The 24,605-nt window shown below is 34.3% G+C and overlaps 5 protein-coding genes across 7 annotated transcripts; all 5 read left to right on the forward strand.

The window, feature by feature from the left end:
* The first annotated feature begins 610 nt into the window (after nucleotides 1–610).
* Nucleotides 611–24,473, forward strand: LOC148612179 (uncharacterized). 2 transcript variants are annotated; one of them, XM_088593403.1, is made up of 14 exons: nucleotides 611–722; nucleotides 979–1,143; nucleotides 1,745–1,815; nucleotides 2,867–3,011; nucleotides 3,157–3,251; nucleotides 6,633–6,851; nucleotides 7,232–7,508; nucleotides 13,397–13,561; nucleotides 13,877–13,947; nucleotides 14,472–14,616; nucleotides 14,937–15,031; nucleotides 15,346–15,564; nucleotides 23,523–23,790; nucleotides 24,081–24,473. In XM_088593403.1, the coding sequence occupies exons 2-14, from the start codon at nucleotides 987–989 to the stop codon at nucleotides 24,230–24,232; spliced, it is 2,079 nt and encodes a 692-aa protein (XP_088449529.1). In that variant the 5' UTR covers nucleotides 611–722; nucleotides 979–986; the 3' UTR covers nucleotides 24,233–24,473. The 2 variants fall into 2 exon arrangements, with proteins under 2 accessions (XP_088449529.1, XP_088449530.1); XM_088593404.1 differs by having other exon boundaries at nucleotides 13,880–13,947.
* On the forward strand, nucleotides 4,204–5,340 carry LOC148612180 (KRAB domain-containing protein 2-like). The gene is made up of 3 exons (XM_088593408.1): nucleotides 4,204–4,509; nucleotides 4,778–4,933; nucleotides 5,207–5,340. The coding sequence occupies exons 1-2, from the start codon at nucleotides 4,279–4,281 to the stop codon at nucleotides 4,931–4,933; spliced, it is 387 nt and encodes a 128-aa protein (XP_088449534.1). The 5' UTR covers nucleotides 4,204–4,278; the 3' UTR covers nucleotides 5,207–5,340.
* LOC148612181 (uncharacterized) lies at nucleotides 5,405–6,636 on the forward strand. The gene is made up of 2 exons (XM_088593405.1): nucleotides 5,405–5,535; nucleotides 5,854–6,636. The coding sequence occupies exons 1-2, from the start codon at nucleotides 5,413–5,415 to the stop codon at nucleotides 6,145–6,147; spliced, it is 417 nt and encodes a 138-aa protein (XP_088449531.1). The 5' UTR covers nucleotides 5,405–5,412; the 3' UTR covers nucleotides 6,148–6,636.
* LOC148612182 (uncharacterized) lies at nucleotides 15,892–16,750 on the forward strand. The gene is made up of 2 exons (XM_088593409.1): nucleotides 15,892–16,099; nucleotides 16,390–16,750. The coding sequence occupies exons 1-2, from the start codon at nucleotides 15,935–15,937 to the stop codon at nucleotides 16,546–16,548; spliced, it is 324 nt and encodes a 107-aa protein (XP_088449535.1). The 5' UTR covers nucleotides 15,892–15,934; the 3' UTR covers nucleotides 16,549–16,750.
* Nucleotides 20,669–23,115, forward strand: LOC148612183 (uncharacterized). 2 transcript variants are annotated; one of them, XM_088593406.1, is made up of 6 exons: nucleotides 20,669–20,801; nucleotides 21,031–21,195; nucleotides 21,511–21,581; nucleotides 22,104–22,248; nucleotides 22,566–22,660; nucleotides 22,975–23,115. In XM_088593406.1, exons 2-5 carry the CDS (start codon nucleotides 21,039–21,041, stop codon nucleotides 22,589–22,591), a joined length of 399 nt encoding a protein of 132 aa, XP_088449532.1. In that variant the 5' UTR covers nucleotides 20,669–20,801; nucleotides 21,031–21,038; the 3' UTR covers nucleotides 22,592–22,660; nucleotides 22,975–23,115. The 2 variants fall into 2 exon arrangements, with proteins under 2 accessions (XP_088449532.1, XP_088449533.1); XM_088593407.1 differs by having other exon boundaries at nucleotides 21,514–21,581.
* Nucleotides 24,474–24,605: the final 132 nt, after the last annotated feature.

The following is a 24,605-nucleotide window of genomic DNA, read 5'->3' on the forward strand; positions in this document are numbered from 1 at the left end:
ACAGGGGCTTGCTCATAGTTGGGCTGCATATTTGATAGCAGGCGCAAGCCCATGTGATTAGCCTTACAAAATATTCACCTGAGTTGTGGTATGTAAAGACTCCTGTGATGAGTTACTGTGCCCTTGAAAGGTATGAAATAGCTATTTTTGCATTTTTAGACCTGTGCATTTCAGTTACTGGAATTCTTTTTAATACATATTTCATAAGACGAAGAAATTAGCTCCAGATACGCGATGCGGAATTTTAGTAGTCATATACAGGACTAATTCCACCATCCTTGACATGCGCGTTTACGACCAAGCTGCAATATTTGACGTCCGTTATCGATCTGTTCACGATTATTTCTCTCACTAGAAATTAACGGGAATAAATATATCGATTCCATATTAATCGTAGTTGGAAAACTGTTTATAGTACAATTGATAAAATGCTACAATACTGTTGTACTCCTAAATATTACCACTATATGGGCTCAATAGTCCATCTTAGTGTAGGGCAATTAAAATGTGTAGTTATCAAAAGCTTGCAAAGGCTCGTAATTTTACTTTTCCTTGAAGGTCATTTCGCTTGAAGACTTAGTTCACTTTTAACGTCACAGAGTTACTACCGACAACGCCGCCGTCGTTTCCCATCCGTCAGCACAGACAGACGTGTATTTCTGCGCTCAAGCATTTATCGACTTCTAACGTCCATAGAATATTGAATTTAGTTCGGGATTCGGGTGAGAATTTGGTTAGGTTATTGTTTATCAGCAAAACGATAATTGATCTTTGATTGTTCTGTCTTTTCAAATAATTGTTATATATTTTCATTATAGTTGTATCGAATGCTAAATGGACCTAATAATTATCAAAGTTAACAACGCACGAAAAAAGTGATATAGCCGGAGACATGAGCATACTATCGGTAGTGCTTTGAAATTGCATTTCGTTCCTACCAAACGCTTCTTAAACATACTACTTGTTTCTTGTTGGCAGTTTCAGAAATGATACGAACAGGGAGACAAAGGAGGAGTTTCAATATCATAAGAAGAGGTCCACTGTTTGCGAATGAATTCCACTACTCATTAGATGCTTGGCAATTATCTAGGGATGCCATGTTGGAGGCCAGGCATAAGAAACAAGGAAAAGTTGGTAAAAAAGGTAAGAGATGAAGTAGTTCAGTGTATGAAAATGAGAAATGAAAAAAAAACAGTGTTTATCCTTCTGTTCCAAGACAATTCTTGTTTTTGAGTTTTCCATCATTGCCCAAGATTTTGCAATTTATCTTCACGCTGATGTTGTAATTTTGAGAAATATAACAATATTTGCATTTATACATGTAGCAGAGAAGAATCATTCAAGTTTTCGGAGTTACTCTCACAAGAGGGGCCAATCATCACTATTTCCACAGTGGCTTTCATCGTTCATGAGTCCATAAAATAAACTACTGGTTATTCAGAAATTTTTGCGGTGTTTTTATTAATGCAAAACAAAAAAATGCAGTGGCTTGACGATCTCGCATTCTACCCGAGTGTCGTTGATTTATTTTTCTTTGACAATTCTTAGGGCACCGCTAAGTGCAATTTTACAACGATTTCAAATACCGTTACAATATTTACTGCAAACACGGAAAATTCGTGATTTTGTATTCTTCAAAGTTGCAAATCCTGAAAATAAATGCAAGCGAAAATTATTTGTGTTTTTCATTTCACAGGTAATTTATGTTTTACTATCGCTATTACTATTGAATATTCACTTTCAGCAAAAAATGATTCTATCACAAACGATGGAAGAAAAGAATTTGAAGCTCCAAAGAATGACTCGATACACGAGGTTTGTACAGAAATGTTTGCTTCTTAAGTACTAGTAAGCGAGGTATTGCCGTAAATTGAAAAGTGCAAAGCATATTTGTTTAACGTTTGTAGTGACTCGAATGTTAACATATATTAAATCATGTCCACGCAGCGGCAGACCTCCGTTCCCGTTTCGGCGCCAGCATTAGTATTTCTCCTACTTCGAAATACCCGTGCAGGTCCGGGTGTCAAAAGAATGGGTCTGCAGCATGCTGGGGTGATCAGGCTATAATATGGAAAACCTGACCGCAAACCATAGTGGTGCACCGTGTTGGGAAAGATGCCACGTTCCTCGCACGTTAAAAAAAAAAAACCTACTGTGGCATTCTCCCGGAGTAGGAACCATAGGGCTCCGCCACAGGAGGCTAAATTGCTCGACCCTACCCACCTCTCCCTATTTCCAATGGCAATCAAAATTTGTCGACCCCATTATCCTTGTGTCCCATCCCATTTTTCATTTCATCATCATTTCATGTTCATTTTATCATCTACTTCATGTTCATCGCCTGAATGTAGCTGAAATATTGCTGCTCGGGTGCTAAACCCAAACAAACAAACAAAACAAACCTACTTCGAAAAGTGGTAGTGGGTGTCCGTCCTTCCATACGCAGAGATGTACCATGCCTTCATCGGTCACTCCTCATACTCTGCCGAATGGAGTTTAATGAAACTTGTTTTTAACTACCAGATGTATGTACTATAGGCATCTGTCTAAGCAAAATTCTTAATTACAGGACTTTTGTCTGTCATGAATAATGTTCCAGTATTCTTTGCCAGGGCCAGATCAAGACACTTTGAAAAGGGGGTGCCAGTCGAGTTTCTTCAGAAAAAGGGGTGCTGGGACATTATTTGCATTTTTTGTCAATTTTACGCTTGCAATTGACAAATTTTCCAATAAAAAGAAGGGATCCGCCCCTGCTTTGCTATCTGTAAGAACTTTGCCTAAATCATTTACAAGTTTTCGTTTGAAAAGGGCTATTTGGTGAACAGTGCTTTATATCTTACTTCAAATTAACAATGTTTACATTCAGGTTGTCCTACCAAAAAGGGATGAAATGGTCAATGATGCCATTAAACAGTTGTGTAGAGATGTAATCGTAGTCGCAGCCAATGAGGTAACAGTAGAAGATGACAGAACAACCGGAAACACAGAAACAGCAATTAGGAACAAAATAGGTAAGGATGAGAGCAGGTTAGTTTAAAAACTTTATTAAAGTTGATGATAATACCGCCGAGCAGAATGAATTTGGTCTTTTGTTAGCAGTTAATTTGTTCGTTTGTTTTATTCTTCAATCCGTTCTAAATTTGTTCATTTTTTAAGATCCTCTACAATTCCAAGAAAGAGGAGATGGAGATGTTATGTGCCAAGACCTCTCTATGAAAGCTGAACCGCCATGTATTGAGCAAAATTTAGAGGTTGGTTACATCCATATCATTTCTTCTTCTTTCATCTTACGTACTTCTGTTCCTCTCGTTTCCTTAAAGGTTTTGACGTTGTTTTTCAATTTGGTAGTTTTAAGAAACAAGCATATATATATAAAAATCAGGCTTTAGGCTTATTCCCTGAAATGATAGTGGTCAAAATCTACTTATTTCCTAGGCAATAGTAAATAATGAAAGAAAGAAAACATTGCATTTTAATCTTTTAAAGATTGGTGTCTCTTTAACATATTCCCCATTTCCACTCTTTTCCATATAAATTATTAGTTTTTTAATACTGTTAATCCTTAACTATAGAGAGAACACCAGATATTGCCAAAGGCCACTACACACACCAATGTACAACTAAATAAGTTTATAAGATTCTGAGTTGTTTTCAAGTAATATATAGTAAATGTTCTTTTCACTACTTACTAAAGTACCAGAAGGTGATCAGCAGGGATTTAAGTTGTTCGCGTATCTCGAAGAGTTTTTCGGTGTTTTGGAGAAAGCCCATAAAGAAACTGGACATGGGGGAAGAGACAGAATGCTGAAGAAAGTCAATGAGGGGTATGCTAATGTCTCGAGGGATAGTATAGAGCTTTTTCTCGCATATTGTGAAAACTGTTGTTTGAAGAAAAAACATTTATCCAAAGGAATAGTCGTGAAGCCATTATCTTCTAGTGAGTTCAATAGTAGGTGTCAAGTTGATTTATTGGACTTTCAATCCAATCCAGATGGTGATTTCAGATTTGTGATGGTTTTTCAAGATCATTTAACAAAGTTTTGTGTGTTAAAGGCTTTAACTTCAAAACGCGCTTCAGAGGTTGCTTTCAACCTAATCGACATCTTTACTTTATTTGGCGCTCCTCATATCCTGCAGACTGACAATGGTCGAGAATTTGCAGCAGCAATCATACAAGAATTAAAACTGATGTGACCGGATCTTGTTATCATACATGGCAAACCCCGACATCCACAGTCTCAGGGCAGTGTTGAGAGGTCCAACGCAGACATACACGACATGATTTCGGCATGGTTGCTAGATAATGGCAGTACAAAGTGGTCTGTCGGTTTGAAGTTTGTCCAGTTGCAAAAGAACTCACCCTTAAACACAGGCATCGGTCGCTCTCCGTATGAAGCCTTGTTGGGAAAAACCGCTACAATAGGATTGTCAGCAGCATTACCCAAGGAAGTTTTAGACAACCTTGAGCGAGAAGAAGACTTGATTTGCTTGACGTCAAAAAGGCCACCAGTAAGTATCATATTTGACAGTACTTAGTTCTAGTATTTTAATTGTTACTTAGTACATTTCATACTATCAATTGATTTCAAATTAAGTCAACACAAAAAATATGGTGAACTCAATTTTTGAATTTATTTGCGCTTCTTAATATGTCACTGATTACTGTGAAGTTACAAATGTTGTGTTACATTGTATGACGTAATGTTAACTTCTAACACAGATCAGCTGACTTTATCAAGATAGTGATCAAATATATCCTTTCAATTTCTAAATATAGTCTGTCAGCGAGGAAAGTGACCTTGACAGTGAGCAGTCAGAGTGTGAGGAACAAGTGCCTGACCAGGATAGAGGGGCTTCTGTTGGAGACGTGACTGCTGAATCAGTAACACTTGAATGTTCATCTGAAACCGGAACCACTGATGTAGCTGATTAGGTACAAGTATTCCAATCATAGATTATTTTTTTTTATTATCGATAGGTTTTTCTTATTCACGTGTAAAATAAATAATCCATTAGAATATATAGTGTCCATGAATTCATTCATTTATTGAAACTTGAGTTTTTCTTTTAGATCACAATTGTTGAGGCTGGTATAGTCCTTTTGCCTGTTCGTCCGTCATACATAGGTTCAATTTCACAGTATCATGATATTTCGTATTTTTGTCACATTCATTCACTTATACAACTTTTATTTCTGCCTCAACAGATTTGTGTGGTGTGTACTTTAGAAACATCAGGCGCGCATAGTTGTGGAAAGTGTAATACCTCCATTCACGTCATTTGTAGTAAAAAATCATAAACTCAGAGGAAGGCTTCGGTAGCAAAGTTCTCTGTCCACACTGCTTTCTTGATACGAGACGTATTCGTCATCGATCAGGGGCAAAGGAAAGGCAGGACAAACAGGCCGCGTCTATGGTGAACAGAAGCAAGAAACTACTTGGTACTCCAGAGGTTGGACAAACAGTAGCAGTGCCAATTCCAATGTATGACCGTGGAAAGGGTGACAGTAAAAATCTACTCGGACGGATAGCTGAGGTATTTATTGGACTAAATATTACAGCATTAATTACATATCATATCAAATACAATTCACGGCCTCGTATTACAAATGTTGCGCCATATATTTTTTCACTTTGTTCGTCCGTCTATTTGTCTGTATGTCAGTGTCAGTTTTGTGAACACTAAAAATTAAAGATATATGACACAGAGGTATAAGCCACACCCTTCCTTGACACAGAAGCAGAAGAATGCTACATCAATTTTATGAAACTACATTTTATAAAAAAAATATGCATTTAAAGGACATGACTAACACATTATCCTTTTTTCAAAAGTAAGCATTTTTTTTTACAGGTATACGAACATGGTCTCAGTAGAATAGCCACCAAGTACGGGGAGCTGAAAGGGAAATACGGTTCAAATGAATTCAGTGTGTGTAAAAGGACATTGTTTAGTGAGAATGATACAAGTCGTGAAACATCTCTAAGTGTTAGAGAGGCTGCAAATAAACAATCAATATCCGGCGGCCAGGGTTTCCAACGTGGTAGCTGCACGACAAAATGCAACACAAACAGATGTAAATGCAGGAAAATGGGAAAGTTATGTAGCAGCAGATGCCATTCTTCCAACACATGTGACAATAAGTGACAAAAGCACTAGCCTTATATATTTCTGTATTATAATGTAAATGTGTTCAATTGTCAATAATTTAATTTCATGAGCTTTGGTTTATTTTAAAAGGCCAAAATTAAAGAAAAAATATGCACCAGGCAATAGGCCTTATTTCCTAGTCTTTAAGCTTAAAGCCTAACACATTTCAGTCAATAAGGTTATTGACTAGTCAATAGCTTATTGCCTAGGCTTTAGGCTTAATGCCTGATTTTGCATATATATATATATATATATATTATTTTGAAGGGTCTATGCTGCTTGTATTAGAATGCAGTGTTTTATTGTGGCATCTTTGTTGTTGATATTTGACGGTTCTTATATGCTTTTGCTGTTGTTCCTGTTTGTTTTGATTTGTTTTTTTTTTGTTTTGTTTTGTTTTTGTTTTGTTTGTTTGGTTTTTTTTGTGTATGTTATCTGCCGAACTCCATACAATTGAAAGAAAATTTCATTGTTTTTGCCAGGTTGACAGTTTCGCTAACACCGAGGAAATTTTACAAGAAAGAGCGAGACTGATTTGTAAAGATGTTATTTCAAAAGCGGTATACCAAGTATCTAAAGAAAACCTGGACAATGTACACAATACAATGAAGTCTCCTGTTACAGAAACATTACAGACCAATGTCAAAGCTAATAGCAGTGGGACATTTGAGACCGTGACAGGAACTCAAAGCCAACAAAAGGTTGGTTTTAAGTATAGTCTAATAAAAACATATCAGATTGTAGCTATTGCAATAATCATGAACACTAAAACGATATATGTATTGGGTCAAGTACTTCTACAGTGCGCTAGGTTACATAGGTATGTAGACGTATAATGGGGGGGAGGTATGCGTTTGACACTTCAGATGAGAATTTTTTTAGTGATTATAATAATTTACGATTAGGAAAAATGCATGTTGTTAAAGTGTAAGAAATAAGGATACTTCAGTAAAGTAAAATTGAGTTTCGGCCGTACATCTAAAATTATGTTTTAGATGAGAACAGAACGTAAGTCTCTCGAAGGTTGATATTTACCGTTCATTTCAAGGAAATTTTCTAATTCGAAATTTCAAATTCGCAGCAAAAACTTAACACAGATAAATGGAAAAAGCTTAAGAAGTTAGAAAAAGCAAAGAAAAAAGACGAAAAGGATCTGCGAAAATATCAAGAGAAAACAGCAAAAAAGTACATCAAAATGGTAAACAAGAAATATAAAGAAAGGAACGAAATAAATGCAAAGTCTTCAAAAAAAGAAATAAAAGAGCAACAGAAAGCATCGAAAAAGGAAAAGAAAGAAAAGAAAAGAAAAGATAAAAATCTGAAAAAGGAAGAAAAGAAAATGGCCAACGAAAGCAAAGGTTAGAAACTTTTAAAATCATTTTTATTTTTGATATTAAGCAGTAAGAGCAAGTAACTTTGAAATTATTGCTGTTCATTATAACAGTCCCCCTAAAAACCAAACAAACAAACAAAAAAAACAGGAACTGTGAAAACGTTAAAAAAAGAATTTGTTGAACGAGAAAGACAGAAATGTATTTCTGTACTCGTAACAATGGCGATGTGGTATCTAAATTTTATCAGTAAATGACAGAGAAAAAAAACCTTGGATTGACAGAATTTCTTATTTATAGATTATCAATGTGCAGTCTTGTTCGCGGACAAAGCCACCGAAAAGGAGAAAAATACCACAAGAAATCTGGCTGCTCCACAACACAATGGAATTAAAAAACTTGGATTTATTGAAAGACTCGGGCAGATGTTTAGATGTACAAGATAAGGAACATCTCATAGCCTGAATATGCCATTACTGACAAAACGACACTATTTTGTTAACTCAAATCATCGTTTTCTGCTACTAACTTAGTATTGTGTAATATATTTGAAATTCATTTTATATATTACATGTTATATGTAGATTATTATATATCCTTTAATTATAATATTATAAATCATATTGCATGTTTATATTACATGTTCCTGATCTAGAGGGGTTCTGGGGGTTTGATCCCCTGTTTTATAGGAAACTTTGGTTGATTTCATGCAAATTTTGACCAAAAATGAACAAATAACAGCCTGGAACGTCCTGTTAAAAATCTCTGGACCCATCCTTGCTTGTACTTTATTATATCAACGCCAGTTCTACCTCTGTGGTTGTATCAAGCTGCACCCACAAAGCATTGTATTCACAATTATTATTATCATTACAAAGTTTTTTATATAGCGCTTATCTAACACAATTAAACATTACACTAAGCGCTTAACATTACACACTCACGAACACATGCACGCGTTTATCCACTAACCGCTATCACACAACATGCACGCGCGAACACACACACACACACACATACACACACCATCACACATACACACTGTATATAATATTAACATAGGCTTATGTATAAACAATAATAATAATAAATTACAAGTACAAGATATATAAATATAAAATATGTAAATTAATATGTAAAGTTTCATAAAAATAAATTGAGTAGAAAGTTAAGTGTTTCAATAAACCAATATTGAAATAATAAAAATCATTATGTGAAATTAAAAACAAGAAAAAAAATAATAATTAGCATTACATAAAATTGCTGTCTAAAAATGCATGGAACGTTTATTAAAAAATCTATGAAATGTATGCAAAAAAGTATATCTATATAAAAGAATCAATATCATTTATTTAAAAATATAGAGTATCTATTGAACGTAAGAATCAAATACTCAATAAATAGTCAGTAAAACCTACAACAGTTAACAGTCATATGCAAGTCTAAAAAGATGAGTTTTGACATTCCGCTTAAAACATAACAGTGATGGCGCATTTCTCAGGTCATAACGTTGCGGCAGCCTTGTCGAAACGTCTTTCGCCGTAGGTCTTGGTTCGAACACGTGGTGGTTTGATGGCACAATAAATATACAGGAGCACTACCACGAAGTGATTTACAAACGTACAATATGATCTTATATTGGCAGCGGTAGTTCACTGGAAGCCAATGTAAATCGATGAGAGTGGGTGTTATATGATCCGTTTTCTTAGTTCTTGATATTAAGCGGGCTGACGTATTTTGCACTGTCTGTAGCTTATTCACTAAATAGTTGGAAGTCCATTCAACAATGAATTTCTGTAATCTAAACGGGATGTGACTAGCGAGTTGACGAGAGTTTTGCATGCATCGTCGGGGATATAGTTGCGGGTGCATCCAATGTTTCTGGTCTGGTGAAAACAAGACTTTGAAATAGCACTAACTTGTTTTTCCATTGTAAGAGATTGGTCGAAAAATACGCCGAAGTTTTTCATACGTGGTACGTCACTGACAACAGTTCCATCGAATGAAAGTTTACAGATGGCAAAATCCTTCACTCGATGTTTATGCGCAAAAACTATCAACTCGGTTTTATGCTAATTGAGTTTTAAGAGATTCGATCACATCCAGTCACTTATATCGGCCAAACACGCTTCGATTCTACTCAATATATCAGTCCAGGTCTTTCGCGGTTCAATAATGAGGTACACCTGGGTGTCTTCAGCATAACATTGATGGTCCATATCATGCTGCCGACATATTTCCCCAATCGGTTTTGAAAAGAGACAATACAATCTAGGGCCTAAAACGGATCAATGAGGAACACCATACTTTAGCCGCATACCTTTGGATAAAACAGAACCAATCGCAATACGCCGTGTTCTAGAGTCTAAGTAAGATCTAATCCAAGCTAGCCATGACCCGGTTATTCCATACGAATATTAAAGACGTTGGAAAAGAATGGCATGGTCTATTACGTCAAATGCAACGGAGAGATCTAACATCACAAGTACGGAACAGTTGTTATCAAGTGCTGTGGTGAGATCATGCTGACTGAAGATTGTAAGAGAAAATTCTGTTGTAGATGAACTTCGACACGTGAAGCGACTACTTTTTCCAACATCTTTGAAACGAAAGACAAATTCGAAACGGGGCGGTCATTTTTTAGTACATTTTTATCAAGACCTGTTTTTTTTCAAGAGCGGTCTAACAATCGCCTCTTAAAAATCCTCGGGAACATGTTGCTCTGCTTAATAACGTTGTCTAAACAAGTTTTTAGCAAAAAAAAAAAAAAAAAAATCGGGATCGGGTCCAATTCACAGGACTTTGCCGGAGCTTTCTGGATAATTTTTTTGAATTTCATCAGCCGACACAGGTGTAGAATTCGTCAGTGGAATACCATCAAAATTTGATGTCGGCTCTCAACACATTACGATTTTCAGAAACATGAGATGCACATAAATTATTTCGGTTCGTTTCTATTTTTCCAATGAAAAATTCACCAATAGTGTCAGCGAGTTGTTGTTGCAATGATCCAATTAAATGAATCCCATTGCTTTATACACAAAAGAAGACTATTTTGTAGTAAAAGTCGACTCACTGACTTAAAACCATTACCACCTAGCCTCGATCCTGTCCTGCAAGTACATTCACAGGCCGTTGTTTCAGACAGAGCCTCATCCCCTGAAACAGGGTCCAATGTGTACATTTCATAATCGTATCTACATCATTTGCTGGTGGGAAACCCTGTCGAAACAAGTTTATTAAGCAATAAATTTACAAAAAAGTATTCTAATATTTATGAATTTAAAAAAAAAACTTAATTAAAAAAAAACAAAAACAAAATATTGTGATAAATATGTTATTAGGTTATTTAAAAGAATTCTATGAAAATAGTTCAGATATAAAATTTCGACATTGCATCAAACAATACGTGTTCATATCAATATTAGTTCTGAAGAATGACCGAAAGTTGTCCCGTTTGGTATGTACGTTCTTCATTAAAGGTATTTGCTCCTTAATGAATTAAGTACTTCTCTGTCTAAGAATCAGGCAAAATGTGTATAAGGTATGGCACATGAAGAAAAGAAAAGCAGAGATTTTATTGTGATTTTTTTTCAAGTATTTTTACCCAATAACCCTCTGAAATAACAATAAAAGTGTTTGAAAAGTCTGACTTTTTTTAAGATATTGGTTCGTCAAGTTGTAATTCTTTTATAGATGTATTTAATATATTGGAGGCAAAAAAAGGCCAAATTGAGAATTATGATGTGCCCCATTGCCCGATTTTCTTAGGTGGAATGGTACTTAAAGTCTGTCCGTCCTAACCACTACATTAAAAACTTCGTAATTTAATTTCAGCTTAATCAGCTGTATAATGGTATATACATACGCTGGTATGATGTTGTGCAAGGCATTTACATAGTGGTATTACATTTAAGCTATCTCAAAATAATATCAAAGTTGAGAGATGTTTACATTTTGTTTTTGTAAAATGTTATAAATCTCATCTTTCTTCTTCCATATGTTTTTTGTTCATCCGCTTAACTTCTACACTACAAATTGATTTCGACTATCCATCCGTGTGTGCGTCCGTGGCTGCATCCTTCCAGCCCGGCTCTAATCCCTAAATGTATAAGTGCCGAAGTACCAATTAGTTTTTTTTACAGAGTTTATATGTAACTGTATAGTTATTACTACTAATTTGCAGTCGGAAGAGTTCGAAAATAAGCGTTCAAGATCAACACATCAGCAAATATAAATGAAAACAGTAATATTTATGGTTAGAAATCAACATTCGTAACAAAGAAGTCACTTTGGCCTATATTTCCCCGCATGAATTGAGGGTATTAATCTCAGATCTTTTAGGAATGGCATTTGGTCCCTCCAAAAATAACATTGATCTTTATTAAACAAAGTATTTAATATAGCCACCGGCGAGGGATAATTGTCGTTTGTGAATGATGAAGGTCTTAATCAAATTCCCGCCTATCCAGCAATATTATCCATGGGCATTTATGTTAAAATGCTGACATTGATTAGAAGGCTCCAGGTTTCGATTTTGTTGTGCTCTTTTGATTATATGATATATATTTTTTTTATAATTCATGCCCGATAAACCAGCACACTTTATATTTTCTGTTTTGAAAAAAAGAATCGATACTATGTGCAAATTAAACCACCTTAATATATTGGATGTTACTTGATATTTCAATACCGGAAAAGCGACATGACTGACTGTACATGTAATATGTTACTACTAGTGATTCAAAAATTGGTTTTTGCAATGATGCTGCTAAACAGTTGTGTAGAGATGTAATCGTAGTCGCTGCCCATGAGGTAACACTTTGTTTTCATTTGTTTTCTTTCTGTTTCATTCAATTTTGTTACATTTCATTAACTTTGTTTTATTTTCCCCTTTCCTTCTGTTTCCATGTTTTGTTTGGACTTATAGTTTCCGTGTCGTTTCTTTTCTCTTTTCATATCTTTCCGTTTCGATGTTTACAACTACCAAATTTCAAGAACAAACACCCAACTGCAGGGGCTTGCTCCCACCATCAAATATACAGCCCCACGGTCAGTTCCGACGGTGACAACTATTTTGATGTTTTTTCTCAATGATAATGACAACTTTTAGTAAAAATATTTTTGTATGAAGTTTAATGTTGAAAGGATTCAGAAATGAGGTTAAGTTCCTTGTCCCAGCGTAGCCATTCAATGCAGGGAGAAGAATTGTATCTATTCTGGATATTCAGCATCACACATCTTGACGCTTCACTGATTATTACACATTTGGTCTATGGACCATCATTATTGTGCTGCTGAGCTCAGCCTGAAACTGTCTATCGCTGTTGCTTTTAATTTTGTTCTGCTGGAATCATGCTTTCATTAAGTTCTTCTCAATCTTTTTTGTATGTCAGTGAACATTTTAATTTGCCTCATAATTGTTGTACATGTATGCTTATAAAAAATGCAATGAATTAGCTAGCCCTCGTCATTTTTCGTAGTAATTTCATTGCTTCAGGTGTGAGCTTGTTGTACGTTATATAGGTCAGACTCAGTACAATTTAGAACGTCACAGAGTTACTACGGACAACGCTGCCGTCGTTTCCCATCCGTCGGCACAGACAGACGTGTATTTTTACCGTAAAGAATTTATTGACCTTCAACGGCCACAGATATCAAGGCTGTGTTTAGTTCGGTTTTTTCTAGTACTAGTTTGGTTAGTTGTTGAATAATATTATCAAAGCGTTGTTTTGTCTGTGAAAAAATCGTGTTTTATAATATTTTCTTTTCATTGTTTATTGAAACCTAAATGTTAACCCAAAGTCTCCAAGTTAACCGAACACAATTATTTAGTAGTATGTTAAAATCAATGTTGAGCATTCTATATTTCGTTTCCCAAAAAAAATGCTCTTTCAAATGTACTACTTTTGCAGTTTCAGAAATGGCACGAACAGGGAGGCAGACGAGAAGTTTCAATATCATAAGAAGAGGTCCGTTGTTTGCGGATGAATTCCACTACTCATTGGAGGCTTGGCAACTATCTAGGGAAGCCATGTTAGAGGCCAAGCATAAAAAACAAGGAGATGTTAGCAGAAAGGGTGAGTGGTTCAAAATGTAAGCAGGCGAGGAAGAACAAAATTACTGAGCTCTCCGGACTTAAATGATCCAATAGGTAATTATTCTGCAATTCATCTTCACAGTGATGTTGTTAGAGATAATGTAGTACTAATTTGCATTTGTACATGAATATGTAGCAGAATAGTAATACTTTTTGAAGTCAACACAACATCTCTCACAAGAGATGCCCGCTATCACTCATTTTTGTTCGGTGGGTTTCGTTATGGAGTCTATCGTCCGATGGTTGAAGGGATTTCTATTTTACTATCATTATTATTTAAAAAAATTAATTTTAGCAGAAAAAGATTGCATCACAAACGAAAGAGGAAAACCATTTGAATCTCCAAAGACTGAATTGACACATAAGGTTAGTTACTACATGTAGTTTTCACGTTCAAACAAAGGATTTGCTTACAAAACAAACGACTAAAAACTGATAGACCCTTTTGTGGTAAGTTGGTGAGCATGCTCAATACAGTTCCGCGAGGTAGGACTTGGATAGAACAAAAGAATTTTCCTCGCGGAAGTGTATATTGAGCATGCTCTACGCATGCTCGTCGACTACCCACCGTTAGCACAAAAGGGTCTATAAGCAGGGGCGGACCCAGACACCTCGAAAAGGAGGAGTGCCAACCCCCCTATACCCCTGTTTGGATCCGCCACTGTATATGTGTACAGCATATTCTTAAATTACAATTACATACAAACGTCAGATATAAAGACATCTAGGCTATTTTTTTTCTTCAAATAACCCAACTAATGTTTACTGTGGATGATGAATCAAAATTCTTGAAGTAGGTAAAATGGAGGTTGCCTAAATCATTTATTTCTACCAGTTTTATTTTCAAATTGTGTGTTTTTTGTGGTGTATTGGTTTATGCATGATTTCAGGCTGCTCATTTACAAGAAGATGAAATGATCAATGATGCTGCTAAACAGTTGTGTAGAGATGTAATCGTAGTCGCTGCCCATGAGGTAACAGTAGAAGATGGTATACCAATCGGGAACATTGAAACAACAACAGAGGACAAGAAAGGTAAAGACGAGAGCAATTTTATGTTTATGAATTTCGTAAGGAAAACAAGCACATTAATTTTGGTTAATATAGTTTGGGCTTTATGTCAAAGATCCAAGGACGATTTTTGTATTTCACAACCATACTCTGTAGCCCAACTAACAAAACAGAGCGTATTTTATATTCTGAAGACAGTTTATCTGTTTACGTTTCGTTTTTTTTTTTTGTTTTTTTTTGTTTTGGTTTGTTGTTTTTTTGTTTCGTTTTTGTTTGTTTGTTATTTTCTTTTCTTGTTTATTTTCTCTTTTCAACCCATTTTAACCTATTTTTTTAATTTTTAGATCTTTTGCAACACACAGAAAGAGGAGATGGTGATGTCATGTTCCAATATACGCCTAACAAAGCTGAACCGCCACGTATTGAGCAAAACTTAGAGGTTGGTTTGTAACTTTTTATCTAACTTTCATCTAGTCAGATTTTATTTCTATTACTTCTTTCCATTTTCTTTTCTATCCTTCTTTAAATTTCTTAGTTCTAACAAACATGTATATATACCTTTCTAGCCTTTTAGCATATTTCATATGACTATAGGTTGTTCTAGTTAGTTATAAAAGCACTGAAACTCGTTAATTGGGTATTCAGTTATTCATAATTGTTGCTTCAACATTTTGTTGTGTCTCTGTTGTTAACTTCTTTTGGTTCCTTTTTATGTTGTGGTTTGTAATCAATGCATTTCATCTTTCCCGCTAGGTTGGTAACTCAATCGACTCTGAGGAAATATTGCGGGAAAGAGCGAGACTGATTTGTATGGATGTTATTTCAAAAGCGGTATACCAAGTGTCTAAAGAAAACCTGGAGAATGTACAGAATACTCTGAAGTCTTCTGTTACAGAAACATTACAGACCAATGTCAAAGCTAATAGCAGTGAGAGATTTGAGACCGTGACAGTAACTCAAGACCAAGTAAAGGTTGGTCCTTAGTAAAGTAAATATATAAAAAAATATCAGAATGGTGCCACTTTTGCAATAATTGAGCATCACTATTATGCATTCAATGCCCCAACTACCATAACATCTTGAATTTGTAACTATATACTTTAATAGGTAGATTAACTACAAGCAAGGTGTGCGTTAGGAGATGAATTCCTCTCAGATGTGTTTTTTATATAAAAATGTTGAAGCGTCAGTTTCGGTGGTGAATGCCCAAATTATGTTCGGACAAAAATATAAGAGTAACTCTTTATTAACTAAACTTTGATATTCAGCATTTTCCTAATTAGGAATTTCAAAGAAGAAAGAGGAAAAGGAACTGCGAAAGTATCAAGTGGAAACGGCAAAAATGTACATTAAAATGGTTGACAAGAAATATAAAGAAAGAAACGAAATAAATGCAAAGTCTTTGAAGAAAGAAATGAAACAGCAACAGAAAGCACCGAAAAAAGAAAACAAAGAAAAGAAGAGAGAAGAGAGAAATCTGAAAAGGGAAAGAAGAAAATGGCTAATGGTTAGTAAAATTCGCATTATGTCAATCTTGAAGTTAAGCGATAAGAGCAAATCAATATTTGCAAGCATGACTATGGTCAGTATTTTCCATTTTTTAAAATTTCCAACGTTTTGCTAAAATTCCTGTTTTTTATATATTATAGCATTATCCAAAAATGTACACTGTGAAAAATGTTAAGAAAGAATTAGTCTGAATAGAAAGATTCAAACATTTTTTGGTTTTCGGCCCAAAGTCGGGGTAGTTTCTTTGTATCTATTAATGACAAAAATACGATGTCTTAAATTTTGTAGATAACAAATGTGCAGCCTTGTGCTCCGAGGAGGTCATCAACGAGGGAATTGCCACAGGAAAGGCCCCACAAGAAAACGGAAACCCAAAACTTGTATTATTTGGAAGACTCGCACAGATATTCACAAGTACCAGAAAAGAAATATCTCACTAAAGTTTAAATGTGCCGTTATAGAAAAAAAACAACAAAGAACAACACTGACAGTGAACTATGAACTACTATTTGTGCAATATGTGAATTTAATTTTCAATAGCAAGTCAAATATTTATAATTATGAGTGATTTTATACATTTTCGCTTTTTATATCTGTATTTTGCTTTGTCATAGATGCATCATTTCATTTATTAACTTACAATGTATTTTTCATATAAATATATATTTTTGGAATGTATTTGTTCTTTCATTAGTACAGAGATAGCACCACATTGCAACTACTAGTATACTGTAGATATGGTAAATTGTATTAAAAAAAAAACTGAATTGTAATCTTACCTGTATACGAGTATAGTATAAGTTTTTACATATTGGCCTCGTATTACTAGTATGTCCAAAAAAACAGTTCTATTGCGTTGAAGATAACTCAATAGAAAAGAAGCAACATCGGGGCCCAATACGGCTCGTCTTGTTTATATTGGCTCCCATTTAGGACCAGGTCGTATTGGTTCTGTTTTCCGTAAATATTTGACTCCATTCCTTATGCCTAGGTCCCGAATTCACGGATCACCGCGCAGGTTCCACTGCGGATAAAATTCAACGCATGATCCCGGACAAGTCACTTTCCGTGTAATACAACAAAGATCCATTGCGGATGCATAACTGTTTATATACGGGTATTCGCATATCTACCATGGATAAATTGAGAAATTGGCTATTTAGCAACAATATCTTTATATGATTTTTTTAATTTATACCCGATAAAACAGCACACTTTATATTTTCTGTTTTTGAAAACAAATTGAATACTATGCGCAAATTAATATTGGATGTTATTTGATATATCAATACTGGAAAAGCGACATGACTGACTGTATGTTGCCAATAGTGATTAAAAAATTGATTTTGCTACATTTTGTTTTCATTTGTTTTCTTTCTGTTTAATTTTTTTTTTACACTTTATCAACTTTGTTTTATTTTTCCTTGTCCTGTTTGGACTTTTAGTTTTCGTTTCGTTTCTTTTCATATCTTTTCGTTTCGATGTTTATAACTACCAAATTTCAAGAACAAACGCCGATTGTTTATTTATTAAAATACAGTTCTTAGAAGTTACAGATGTGCATATTTGCCAATTTAATATGAAGTTGAGTATATCAATGTACAAAGCGAAGAAGTCGTGCACTAGTTCTCGTTAAAATGCCAGTTAACAGACTGACAAAATCGTTCAGCAAATCCTACTCAGGAGCCGGGCGTACGCCCCCTAAAAATCTGTAAGAGAAAAAAATGTTTGCATGAAACCTTAATTTTTCACCGCAAGTTTCACCCAATAATATTTTTGCCTTGCTTTGCACGGCATTTAATTCAATTAACGTTCTGCACCCTAAACTAAAATTCGTGATCCGCCCCTGCTACTCTATGGCAGTGAAGCATGGGACAGAAAACAAGTTTTAGAAAGAGTTCATCTCAAATTCTGCAAACTACTATTAACATCCCCCCCCCCCCATAAAAAAAAAAAAAAAACAAAAAAAAACTGCTTTCATGATAGATGAAGAACTGGGACGTATATCCATATATCCATACATATGTAACAAGCGTAGATTTATCAAATTCAGTCTACAGCTAGAGTAAACCACGTCCGTGAAAAGACAATAAACTAACACAACACTTGTTTTATGTTCAAATCATATCAACTTTATTGATATATAAATCTCATGATCATAAACAGGAGAAAAACATAATTGTTCATGAAAATAAAACACATCAAGTACCATATACAATATTAGTTCTCCTTCCTTAGTTCTGATGATTGTAGTAGTCTTTGTAAGAGTCATGCAAATTCTGTAATATGTGATACACTCCAAAAAGTCTACACATTCTTATTTTTGTTATTAACCTGCTTTGTAGGAGTATATGGTGAATATGGTGAAATGTATAATTATTCATTACAATCTGTCTGTTCTTATGAGATAATCCACATTGAAAAATCAAACAGTTTCTATTGTATTTTGTGTCATTTGCAGACTTATCTCCCATTATATTGAAATTTACTGTGCATTCTATATAATTTATATCTCTTATGAACACAGGTTCTATGAAAATCCACATGTTATTCTCTGTTTACTTTAAAATTTGTAACAAAATATCCGAAATAAAACTATGTAGGCGTTCCAACCATGAATCACATTTTGCATGATTCTTATCTTGAGTGCTACTTTCAAATAGATGAACTAAGTTTTTTTTACTTGTTCGGGTGTCGATGGTGCTAAAATAATTTTTAATTTATCAATATCATTTAAATTTGAGAATCCTATATGATTCTCATTACAGAATAATCTTTAACTTTTATCATCTTGCTCAGCAGTTTTGTTCTGTCCACAAAATAGTTCGAAATGCCTCTTGTCGTCTAGATAATTATAAACTGTACATATATCACAAATTTAGTTATTTGTTATCTCTTTTTAAAACTACGACAATTTAACAGACGAAACACATTATTAATTTGTTTATATAGAAAAAGTTTACTATTTTCATTTATTTTATCAAATTTGTCGTCTGCCAGTTTTTACATAAGCATTAGTTTGTCTTCACCAGGTTGTCGGTTATATTTGAGACATGTTCAAGAGTAGGTAAATCAATATCAGACTCTTGACTTCTGTTACATTCTTTGCATACATAAACCAACTGTACCTAAATATTTATTCAATCTGAATCATTCTAGTTAAAGAGGGTTCAGATTTTCGGATTGAAGTCTCGCGAGATATTTAAGAGTTGGACATTTGATAGAAAAATCTACGGGATCGCGATCTAGCTCTGATCTAACTGCTATGGTGCAAAAAATTTCAAATGCCAGTTTTTCGATGAGTGTTAGTTTCTTTCTTCTATAGGGAATCAATTTCTTTTCCCGCCTTTTTTGCTCTAATTCTCGCTCAATATAAACGGAGGTAAGAGTTGTATGATAAATACATCTCGTGTATGAAACATGCATGAATCCATAGATAATTTTTGGCATATCAAATATGTAGACTTATCAAGATTATTGTGACATTATACAGCTATGAAATAAACACTTTTAGTCCAACTTAAAAACTGCATTAGCTGCCAGATTTGTTCAGTTCTTGATTCTACTGAATTTCGCTGATTCAATGAAATAAGTTTGTAGTGATGCAATTGAAGCAATAAATGTTGATAATACACACAGAATATTGTGAAAGCAACGTTTTTTTTTTAATCAAAGAAGATCGATAGGACTGATCTAATTATTTTTCGCCATTACTTCCGAAAATTGCCGAAAGGACATTCATCTGGTTAAGAATACTTTATCCTTGGTAAAAAAAAATAACAATAATGGATACACAGGAAGTACGTGTTTTGTTTTCATTCATTTCATCTATTTCTTGATTAATATTATTAATATTAATAATATATATTCAATATTAATTAAAAAATATTAATTATTTCAAGTAAATAATGACCATATTTGAGTCGCATTATATCACAATAGGTTAATTCTAAAAGGATCCTTGCGTTGTATTCGAACTTTTTTTCTTTTACAGCTCGAGTCCGTCGGTCTTCCTTGTCGTTGAATAACCACATTCGCTTTGCAATCAGATTTGTTATTAAAGAAGCGACCTTTACAGCACATGCGCGGGTTAAGGTCACCAGAAGTCACATGCATACGAACTTATATAGGTCGATTTTTTGTCTTGCAAGGCAATAAATATATAGACACCTATTTCATGTATGTAATGCATTTTATTTTTGGATATCGAATGACATTGTACAAGAAAAGTACAATTTAGTAGAAATAATTAAAATTTCATAAGGAACAAAAATTAACGAAAATGACAGCTAATGCAGCTTTAACAAAAACTGCTAACGAAAATAAGCATTAAAGCTGAACAAGTAACGATTGATAAGTTGTACATTTCGAATGTTAAATTATGCAATTACTAAATGCGCGCAAAAGGTCGTAGTGATTTCGTAGCTTCAAGCAAATCGCCTGAGTATAGCTGAAACATTGCTTCACGGGCGTTAAACCCCAATAATCAATCAATCAAGTAAGTGTGAGCTTGTTGTACGTTATAAAGGTCAGACTCAGTACAGTTTAGAACGTCACAGAGTTACTACGGACAACGCCACCGTCGTTTCCCATCCGTCGGCACAGACAGACGTGTATTTTTACCGCAAAGAATTTATCGACCTTTAACGTCCACAGATATCAAGATTGTGTTTAGTTCGGTTTTTTCTAGTACTAGTTTGGTTAGTTGTTGAATAATATTATCAAAGCTTTGTTTTGTCTGTAAAAAATCATGTGTTATAACATTTTCTTTTCATTGTTTATTGAATACTAAATGTTAATCAACAATCTCCAAGTTAACCGAACAAAATTATTTAGTAGTACGTTAAAATCAATGTTGGATATTCAGAAATTCTGTATTTTGTTTAAAAAAATGCTTCTTCAAATATATTACTTACCTCTTGTTGGCAGTTCCAGAAATGGCACGAACAGGAAGGCAGACGAGAAGTTTCAATATCATAAGAAGAGGTCCGTTGTTTGCGGATGAATTCCACTACTCATTGGAGGCTTGGCAATTATCCAGGGATGCCATGTTAGAGGCCAAGTATAAGAAACAAGGAGATGTTAGCAGAAAGGGTGAGTGGTTCAAAATGTAAGCAGGCGAGGAAGAACAAAATTACTGAGTTCTCCGGACTTAAATGATCCAATAGGTAATTATTCTGCAATTCATCTTCACAGTGATGTTGTTAGAGATAATGTAGTACTAATTTGCATTTGTACATGAATATGTAGCAGAATAGTAATACTTTTTGAAGTCAACACAACATCTCTCACAAGAGATGCCCGCTATCACTCATTTTTGTTCGGTGGGTTTCGTTATGGAGTCTATCGTCCGATGGTTGAAGGGATTTCTATTTTACTATCATTATTATTTAAAAAAATTAATTTCAGCAGAAAAAGATTGCATCACAAACGAAAGAGGAAAACCATTTGAATCTCCAAAGACTGAATTGACACATAAGGTTAGTTACTACATGTAGTTTTCACGTTCAAACAAAGGATTTGCTTACAAAACAAACGACTAAAAACTGATAGACCTTTTTGTGGTAAGTTGGTGAGCATGCTCAATACAGTTCCGCGAGGTAGGACTTGGATAGAACAAAAGAATTTTCCTCGCGGAAGTGTATATTGAGCATGCTCTACGCATGCTCGTCGACTACCCACCGTTAGCACAAAAGGGTCTATAAGCAGGGGCGGACCCAGACACCTCGAAAAGGAGGAGGGCCAACCCCCCTATACCCCTGTTTGGATCCGCCACTGTATATGTGTACAGCATATTCTTAAATTACAATTACATACAAACGTCAGATATAAAGACATCTAGGCTATTTTTTTTTCAAATAACCCAACTAATGTTTACTGTGGATGATGAATCAAAATTCTTGAAGTAGGTAAAATGGAGGTTGCCTAAATTATTTATTTCTACCAGTTTTATTTTCAAATTGTGTGTTTTTTGTGGTGTATTGGTTTATGCATGATTTCAGGCTGCTCATTTACAAGAAGATGAAATGATCAATGATGCTGCTAAACAGTTGTGTAGAGATGTAATCGTAGTCGCTGCCCATGAGGTAACAGTAGAAGATGGTATACCAATCGGGAACATTGAAACAACAACAGAGGACAAGAAAGGTAAAGACGAGAGCAATTTTATGTTTATGAATTTCGTAAGGAAAACAAGCATTAATTTTGGTTAATATAGTTTGGGCTTTATGTCAAAGATCCAAGGACGATTTTTGTATTTCACAACCATACTCTGTAGCCCAACTAACAAAACAGAGCGTATTTTATATTCTGAAGACAGTTTATCTGTTTACGTTTCGTTTTTTTTTTTGGTTTTTTTTGTTTTGGTTTGTTGGTTTTTTGTTTCGTTTTTGTTTGTTTGTTATTTTCTTTTCTTGTTTATTTTCTCTTTTCAACCCATTTTAACCTATTTTTTAAATTTTTAGATCTTTTGCAACACACAGAAAGATGAGATGGTGATGTCATGTTCCAATATACGCCTAACAAAGCTGAACCGCCACGTATTGAGCAAAACTTAGAGGTTGGTTTGTAACTTTTTATCTAACTTTCATCTAGTCAGATTTTATTTCTATTACTTCTTTCCATTTTCTTTTCTATCCTTCTTTAAATTTCTTAGTTCTAACAAACATGTATATATACCTTTCTAGCCTTTTAGCATATTTCATATGACTATAGGTTGTTCTAGTTAGTTATAAAAGCACTGAAACTCGTTAATTGGGTATTCAGTTATTCATAATTGTTGCTTCAACATTTTGTTGTGTCTCTGTTGTTAACTTCTTCTGGTTCCTTTTTATGTTGTGGTTTGTAATCAATGCATTTCATCTTTCCCGCTAGGTTGGTAACTCAATCGACTCTGAGGAAATATTGCGGGAAAGAGCGAGACTGATTTGTATGGATGTTATTTCAAAAGCGGTATACCAAGTGTCTAAAGAAAACCTGGACAATGTACAGAATACTCTGAAGTCTTCTATTACAGAAACATTACAGACCAATGTCAAAGCTAATAGCAGTAAGAGATTTGAGACCGTGACAGTAACTCAAGACCAAGTAAAGGTTGGTCCTTAGTAAAGTAAATATATAAAAAATATCAGAATGGTGCCACTTTTGCAATAATTGAGCATCACTATTATGCATTCAATGCCCCAACTACCATAACATCTTGAATTTGTAACTATATACTTTAATAAGTAGATTAACTACAAGCAAGGTGTGCGTTAGGAGATGAATTCCTCTCAGATGTGTTTTTTATATGAAAATGTTGAAGCGTCAGTTTCGGTGGTAAATGCCCAAATTATGTTCGGACAAAAATATAAGAGTAACTCTTTATTAACTAAACTTTGATATTCAGCATTTTCCTAATTAGGAATTTCAAAAATTTTCAGCAGAAAAGTTGCAAAGAAGAGCAGAAGATGCTCAAGAATTTGCAAAAAGCAAAGAAGAAAGAGGAAAAGGAACTACGAAAGTATCAAGTGAAAACGACAAAAATGTACATTAAAATGGTTGACAAGAAATATAAAGAAAGAAACGAAATAAATGCAAAGTCTTTGAAAAAAGAAATGAAACAGCATCAGAAAGCACTGAAAGAAGAAAACAAAGAAAAGAAGAGAGAAGAGAGAAATCTGAAAAAGGAAAAGAAGAAAATGGCTAATAGTTAGTAAAATTCGCATTATGTCAATTTTGAAGTTAAGCGATAAGAGCAAATCAATATTTGCAAGCATGACTATGGTCAGTATTTTCCATTTTTTAAAATTTCCAACGTTTTGCTAAAATTCCTGTTTTTTATATATTATAGCATTATCCAAAAATGTGCACTGTGAAAAATGTTAAGAAAGAATTAGTCTGAATAGAAAGATTCAAACATTTTTTGGTTTTCGGACCAAAGTCGGGGTAGTTTCTTTGTATCTATTAATGACAAAAATACGATGTCTTAAATTTTGTAGATAACAAATGTGCAGCCTTGTGCTCCGAGGAGGTCATCAACGAGGGAATTGCCACACGAAAGGCCCCACAAGAAAACGGAAACCCAAAACTTGGATTATTTGGAAGACTCGCACAGATATTCAGAAGTACCAGAAAAGAAATATCTCACTAAAGTTTAAATGTGCCGTTATAGAAAAAAAAAACAACAAAGAACAACACTGACAGTGAACTATGAACTACTATGTTGTGCAATATGTGAATTTAATTTTCAATAGCAAGTCAAATATTTATAATTATGAGTGATTTTATACATTTTCGCTTTTTATATCTGTATTTTGCTTTGTCATAGATGCATCATTTCATTTATTAACTTACAATGTATTTTTCATATAAATATATATTTTTGGAATGTATTTGTTCTTTCATTAGTACAGAGATAGCACCACATTGCAACTACTAGTATACTGTAGATATGGTAAATTGTAGTTAAAAAAAAACTGAATTGTAATCTTACCTGTATACGAGTATAGTATAAGTTTTTACAT

The sequence above is a fragment of the Perna viridis genome, chromosome 7 (assembly GCF_037379345.1).
Source record: "Perna viridis isolate PV_CMFRI_1.1 ecotype Kerala chromosome 7, ASM3737934v1, whole genome shotgun sequence".
NCBI lineage: Eukaryota > Metazoa > Mollusca > Bivalvia > Mytilida > Mytilidae > Perna > Perna viridis.